This window comes from Dendrobates tinctorius, unplaced genomic scaffold, assembly GCF_039654945.1.
Source record: "Dendrobates tinctorius isolate UK_male_01 unplaced genomic scaffold, ASM3965494v1 ptg000086l, whole genome shotgun sequence".
In the NCBI taxonomy this organism is placed as follows: domain Eukaryota; kingdom Metazoa; phylum Chordata; class Amphibia; order Anura; family Dendrobatidae; genus Dendrobates; species Dendrobates tinctorius.
In genome coordinates, this window is record NW_027361754.1 from 65,516,585 (window position 1) to 65,523,859 (window position 7,275).

General features: G+C 42.4%; 1 protein-coding gene across 5 annotated transcripts in view; it reads left to right on the forward strand.

The window, feature by feature from the left end:
• Positions 1–7,045, forward strand: part of LOC141097964 (uncharacterized) — a 28,132-nt gene extending 21,087 nt beyond the window's left edge. For 3 of the 5 annotated variants that reach the window (XM_073585518.1, XM_073585521.1, XM_073585517.1), the window contains 5 exons: positions 61–187; positions 1,321–1,458; positions 3,871–3,966; positions 4,473–4,592; positions 6,002–7,045. In XM_073585518.1, coding sequence (XP_073441619.1) covers positions 61–187; positions 1,321–1,458; positions 3,871–3,966; positions 4,473–4,592; positions 6,002–6,876 — 1,356 coding nt within the window. In that variant the 3' untranslated portion in view covers positions 6,877–7,045. The remainder of the gene's footprint in view (positions 1–60; positions 188–1,320; positions 1,459–3,870; positions 3,967–4,472; positions 4,593–6,001) is intronic. The other 2 variants (XM_073585520.1, XM_073585519.1) reach the window with 2 other exon arrangements.
• The last annotated feature ends 230 nt before the right edge of the window (positions 7,046–7,275 follow it).

Consider the following 7,275-nt stretch of genomic DNA (forward strand, 5'->3'; position numbering starts at 1 on the left):
GCCTGCTGTTGGGGAGTTAGTTATATCTTTTATGTTTTTATCTCGTCTCTATAATTTCAGACAACCGTGAGGTTTAAGGAAGTGGCGGTGTACTTCTCAGAAGAGGAATGGAGCCAGTTAGACCCCTGGCAGAAGGAACTGTACGGCAATGTGATGAGGGACATTCACGCAGCTTTACTGTCTTTAGGTAGTTGTGAGTGGATGTGACCAGGATTCGTCCTCCTTCATACATAATGTATTCCATCACCTAGTCTGATAGTCTGTCGTGGTCACGTGAAGATTCTGGCCACGTTATAGTCCTGTGATCAGAATGGTGTCCTATAATGGCCATTATCACTGTTTGACCATCACATACCTGGGGAAGATTTTTATAAACCATGAATGTTTCCAATAAACAACCAGCGGAAATCTTGAGAACCCTGAGTAATTGATATTGCGTAACTTGTCATTTTGCTTCTTTCTTCTCATTAATAAGGGCCTACTGAGTCCAGAATAATCCTGGATTCAGAATCCATGAATGTGTAGAGCTCTCACATGGGGCAATCACATTTCTTGTATGGGGTCACATGCAGCAGATATGTTCCTGCAGATATTTCTTTGCCCGTTCAAGGTTTCTGAAACGTGGCAGTGCCCACCTCATTCTCCAAGTTAAAACTGCATTTGGTGCTCATGTCAGTTTAATATGTCCAGGAACTGTCTATATAATCATGTTTTGTAACTTGGCATCCTCTTTTTTTTTTTTTTTTTTTTTTTTTTTTTGATTAGGCGCTTTGTGTTCATTCTGCCAGCACTATAGGAGCTGGTGAACTTTTTTCCCCTCCTCTCCCAGCAGACATTGCTCCTAACACTGCACAACAGCTTGTCTGCCCCGAAATGAAAGACTGTCTTTTATTCATGTATGTAGCGTGACAGTCAGAAGTCAAGGAGCCTAGACAAAGACCCGCTCCACCCACTATATTCCTTTTCGGCATCTCCAATTTTTAGATGATAAGACAACATTAATGTTTAAATAGAGTGATTTTCAGATTCACTGTTAATCAAATTATCTATCATATAAGATCAAGCTGCCGGAAAATACAAAGACCATTTAAAGGGGTTATCTCATAAAGGCAGTCCCTTGTCCTATTAGTAGCCTCGGGGAAAAATGTTCAACAGACGCCCTGCAAAATCGTCTTTTTGCAAGGGGTAGTGATCAACTGATCGGCGCCATAAGAGGTTGGATCTTCTCAGACTACTTTTTGAAAGGGGTCCTGTAATAATAACATCTCGGCCTTTTCAGAACGACACACTTTTCATGCACTTCCTCACGTTTCTATGCAGAGCGATCTCGCTGTCTCCTCTCATTCAAAGGTTACACCATTCTCCATCCAGACGTGCTCTGTCGGATAAGATGTGATCGCGGGCCTTACGTCAGCAGCCAGAAGGAAGACCACAAAGGCATTAGTTTTCCTTCTACAGGTAAGAATTCATGTCTTCTTGTACAGTCATGGCCAAAAGTTTTGAGAATGACACAAATATTAATTTTTACAAAGTCTACTGCTTCATTTTTTCTAATGGCAATTTGCATGTACTCCAGAATGTTATAAAGAGTGATCAGCTTAACAGCAATTACTTGCAAAGTCAATATTTGCCTAGAAAATTAACTTTATCCCCCAAAACACACTTCAACATCATTGCAGCCCTGCCTTAAAAGGACCAGCTAACATCGTTTCAGTGATTGCTCCATTAACACAGGTGTGGGTGTTGATGAGGACAGGGCTGGAGATCAATCTGTCATGATTAAGTCAGAATGACACCACTGGACACTTTAAAAGGAGGCTGGTGCTTGGCATCATTGTTTCTCTTCTGTTAACCATGGTTATCTCTAAAGAAACACGTGCAGTCATCATTGCACTGCACAAAAATGGCCTAACAGGGAAGAGTATCGCAGCTAGAAAGATTGCACCTCAGTCAACAATCTATCGCATCATCAAGAACTTCAAGGAGAGAGGTTCCCTTGTTGCCAAAAAGGCTCCAGGGCACCCAAGAAAGACCAGCAAGCACCAGGACCGTCTCTTAAAAGTGTTTCAGCTGCGGGATCGGGCTACCAGCAGTGCAGAGCTTGCTCAGGAATGGCAGCAGGCAGGTGTGAGTGCATCTGCACACACTGTGAGGCGGAGACTCTTGGAGCAAGGCCTGATCTCAAGGAGGGCAGCAAAGAAGCCACTTCTCTCCAGAAAAAACATCATGGACAGACTGATATTCTGCAAGAGGTACAGGGAGTGGACTGCTGAGGACTGGGGTAAAGTCATTTTCTCTGATGAATCCCCTTTTTGATTGTTTGGGACATTTGGAAAACGGCTTATTCGGAGAAGACCAGGTGAGCGCTACCACAAGTCTTGTCTCATGCCAACTGTCAAGCATCCTGAAACCATTCATGTGTGGGGGTTGCTTCTCAGCCAAGGGAATGGGCTCTCTCTCAGTCTTGCCTAAAAACACAGCCATGAATAAAGAATGGTACCAGAATGTCCTCCAAGATCAACTTCTCCCAACCGTCCAAGAGCAGTTTGGCGATCAACAATGCCTTTTTCAACATGATGGAGCACCTTGCCATAAAGCAAAGGTGATAACTAAATGGCTCAGGGAACAAAACATAGAGGTTTTGGGACCATGGCCTGGAAACTCCCCAGATCTTAATTCCATTGAGAACTTGTGGTCAATCATCAAGAGACTGGTGGACAAACAAAAACCTTCAAACTCAGACAAAATAAAAGCATTGATTTTGCAAGAATGGACTGCTATCAGTCAGGATTTGATCCAGAAGTTGATTGAGAGCATGCCAGGGAGAATTGCTGAGGTCCTGAAGAAGAAGGGTCAACACTGCAAATATTGACTTGCTGCATTAACTCATTCTAACTGTCAATATAACCTTTTGTTACTCATAATATGATTGCAATTATATTTCTGTATGTGATAAAAACATCTGACAAACACACATAAAAACCAGAGGCCAGCAGATCATGTGAAAATATAAGATTTGTGTCATTCTCAAAACTTTTGGCCATGACTGTATTGGCCATGTCTAATATACCCAGATAACTGTGCCAAATGTCTCGTAATGTGCCATTTTGTCACATTTTGCTCCATTTTTGGCAGTTCGTTAAATCACATATTCTGCAGCACTTGTGATAAATCCAAATGAAGGGGGTATGAATATGAACTAGAACTAGTAGGCCACATTTATATATTTTAGCCTGATTGTTAGGGTCCAAGCAGAGGGACCCCTTCTCTGCCCGTTCACTGGTGTGACAAATGTAAAGTGGCACTGTGCAAGGAAAAGGTCAAAGCGGATGAATTTGCATGATTACTATGTTAGATTATATGTCGGCTGACGGCCATCTCTCCCGACTCCGCCATACAGAGGAGCCGCTCTTTGACCCTTTTGGTTGGGAGCTTTTTTCATGGAGATCAAAAAGATCGATAGTCTGAAAATGGACATGCTGGATCATTGCACATTAGACTATAGGCTATAACCATCGATATTGACAGGCTCAGCCATCTTTAGTCTAATGTGCATGGAGACCTTCAGGCCAGCTAAAATATGATCACCTTTTACTTTGATTCCCAAGATTAATTGCTGCAACGCAATGCGGTTTGCTGCAAATTTGGATTACGTCCAAAGTGCATCACAACGTTATTTAATATCAATGCAGACTAGAGATTTTATGCAATCTAGTCCTGCCATCTAACACAATCATATCTGTGGTCACCACGGAGCCAGGGTTTGCTTAATTTAGTGGCAGAACTTTTATTATATCGCCACTTATTTGGGATAAATAGCGCAATAAATATTTTAATTCACAAATCTCTCCTTTCTCCTCTCTCTTGAAGATTTACCAGGGGCCTCTGGCCTCAGCCCAGATATCATATTCCGAATCAAGCATGATGAGAAGGATGGAGAAGATGTGTCTTTTAAATCGGAGTTGGGTATGCCACCATTGTCACTACTTGCTTCATAAAGCTCTGCAGAGGATGATGTAAAGGACAGGATATAGCCAAGAGGCGGCATCTGACCCTTCAGTGTTTTCATTAATCACTTAGGTCTCTAATTAATATTCAGATTAGAAGTTTTCACAGCTCCAACCATCAGCCATCACTGTCTGGAAAGAAATTGTTTTTGTCTGACAACCTTCAATATCATTTGATGTTTTGGGGGCCCAGGACCCTCATGGATAGACACTAGAGAGGGAGTTCAGCTTCCATTGACTTATCTCCAGTGAGTCTCACTGAGCATTAAAGCCCATTTGAAATCCATAATTCTTATAAAAATGCTCAAAGTCTTCAAGTCAGTGTCATTGTAAAGGGTCGGAACAGCTGCCACCTATAAGTTCTAGTGATCGGTGGCGATTTTGACCCCCCAAAGATGAGCCATTTATGAGAGGTCGGAGTTACCTTTGAAGTATTTTAATAAATGAGAAATGTTTGTATTGCAGAATTTCCATCTGAAATATCTGATGTACCTATCAATGAAGAAGAAAAACTTGTCGAAGAATTGAAAGAAGATATGAAAAATCTTCACAGCAATGAAGATTTCACTCGAGAAACAAAAAAAGGTAATTTTTTATAATATTATGGACCAAAGCCAAATATACATATTATCATCCCGGTATGGTTCATGGGTTGTCCAGGAGTAGAAAAGCATGGTTGCTTCCCCCCCACAAAAAAAAAACAAAACAGTGCCACACTTGTCCTCCTGGTTGTGCCTGGAATTTCAGTTCTGTTCCATTGAAGTGAATGGGACTAAGCTGCCATACCACACACAAATGCTCAAATGTGGGTAGGAAATGTCTTGTAGAAACGGCAAAAAAACACGCAGATGCGTTTCTGACATACGTCCGTACTCTTTGCGTGAGTCTTTTATTCATTTGTCATGCAATAAGTAAGAATGTATGTCAGAAACCCTTCTGCGTTTTCTAATTTTTGGATTTTAGTGGACATCCAATAAAGATGGATTTTTAGGACCCCTTTGCTGGATTTTCTTCGCCCTTATCAGTTACCGTACTACAAGGCTTTATTCGTGCATCTGGGGAATCCTCTCTTCCATGAGAGAGCTGATTATTCTTTTTGCTTGAAGTAGAAAATTTCTTGTCACAGAAGTTTCCAAGTAGCCATCTTAGGTCTGATGTCTGGTGGTCTGTGAGTTTGGATCTTCTGCGACTCTAAACAGAGTGACCCGACGCATCCGTGCATTGAAAGGAAGGTCTAATGATTGCAATGGAGGCCGTGTAATGTTTGTGATGCTGCAGCTGATGGTTGGGGTAATGGGAACCTCTATTCTCCATAATATTAGAGACCTTATGCAAAGATGGGGTCGTATTTCTAGTAAAGTTATGTATGCAGTCGGTTGTGACACCTGACCAGGGTGGTCTTGCTGGCATTGAACCTATTTGTGTTTGTAGCCAGTCATCTCGTTTTCAATCCCAAATTTTCCATTTGGATCAAGGAGGTGGATGAAGTGTCGGAAGTAGCTCCTAAAGTATTACAGGCCATGTGTAAAGGTAGAAAGCTACATTTAAAGCTTTCCTAACTTTTTTCGCTTAAACAGGTTGTCCACTATCTGCATAACCCCCTTTTTTTTAAACCTCCCACACCGGCATTAATCCTGCGAAGTCTGCACCCCATGTTTGTGGGCTTGTGTGACATTGTTATGCCACATGAGCCGTGTAGCCAATCTGTGGCTGCCTTTGCTACTTCTGTTTGTCCAAAGCAATTGAATGTTTGTAGTCTATTACCATGGAGAAGCATTGTTCTATGTCAGAGCTGTAGACACGACACAGTGGAGTATTTTTCATCCAATACTATTTGCAAAAGTTACTTTAATTTCTAATTTTAGATGCACTGAAGCAGTAAATAAAATTGTTTGCAAAGGTGAACATGGTCTTTGGCTCCAGGTTGTAGCTGTGCAGGCGGGCTGAAGAATAAATTAAACATGGTCTTTCCTACCTTGTATCTCTCTCTACAGATAAAAATGTTACAGAAATAAAAACTGAGGCAGTGTTCACCCCTGATTGCAATAAGTCACCTCCATCCAAGAATATGACAAAAACCAAGAACAATACTCCAAAAAGCCACCAAATACCAGATGAGAATTCCACGTTGCATGATGACGGCCAAGCCGGCAAAGGAGAGGAAAGTCTGCTATCCATTGTCCTAAGAAGAGCGAACTCTGGGGGTCTACAAGCACAATCTTACAAGCAGTTTGACATCTGCAAATACGTGGACTGTTCCCGAAGTGTCCCTGGGATTGTAGAGAAAGAAACGTTTTATCCTCCAAAGCCGCCCATCTTGAAGACCCCTGGTAACAATGAACTATCGAGCATCCTCCAAGTCCCCCCAGCACCCCCGCCGCATGAAATAGAAAGACCATTCAGGTGTTGCCTATGTGGGAAGTGTTTTAAGACCCTGGCCATGCTGAATGTCCATATGAAAACGCACAGTGGGATCAGACCCTACCAGTGCAACGAATGCGGGAAAAGCTTCAGGGACAACTGGAATCTGAAGGTCCACCAGAAAATACACACAGGAGAGACCCCCTACAGATGTTCCATATGTGATAAGGGGTTTGTCCAGTACGCCACGTATATGAAGCACCAGCGGATACACACGGGCGAGAAGCCGTATTCTTGTTGCTACTGCGATAAGAGCTTCACCAATAGCTCCAACCTGGTGAGACATTACAGAACGCACACGGGCGAGAAGCCGTACGCCTGTACGGAGTGCGGGAAGGGCTTCAGTCACAGCACCAGTCTTATACAGCACAAAAGGCTCCACAAGGTGGTACCCACTGAGACTGGAGCCAACGGTCCCAGAAACATGACTAATCGGAAACGGTACTAACAAAACTCGCTGTGGACTTCTAGAGTAACTTTATTTCTAGGTCATATCATGCACTTTAATACTTTGACTTTTTGAGCTTTATTAGGGTATTATGCCTTTTGGCTTTTATAATAAAGTGCCATAAGGACAAAGCAAATACTCGAAAATTAAAAACACAAAGAAATATTGAGACATTTGCCGTGTGATTGAATGCACTCAAATGTTCCCTGTTATCAGCCGGAAAGAGATTTTTGGCTGACCAGTTTCTGATTTGCATTTTTAGTGGCTCAGAGAAGAAAGATGGCTACTGTCGGCACTGCTTATCTCCCCGGAGAAAAAAACATCAGACCTGATAGAATCCATCATGCCTGACCCTCGCAGTCACCAATAGGTTTGTTGGCTCTACATACACTTCAGATC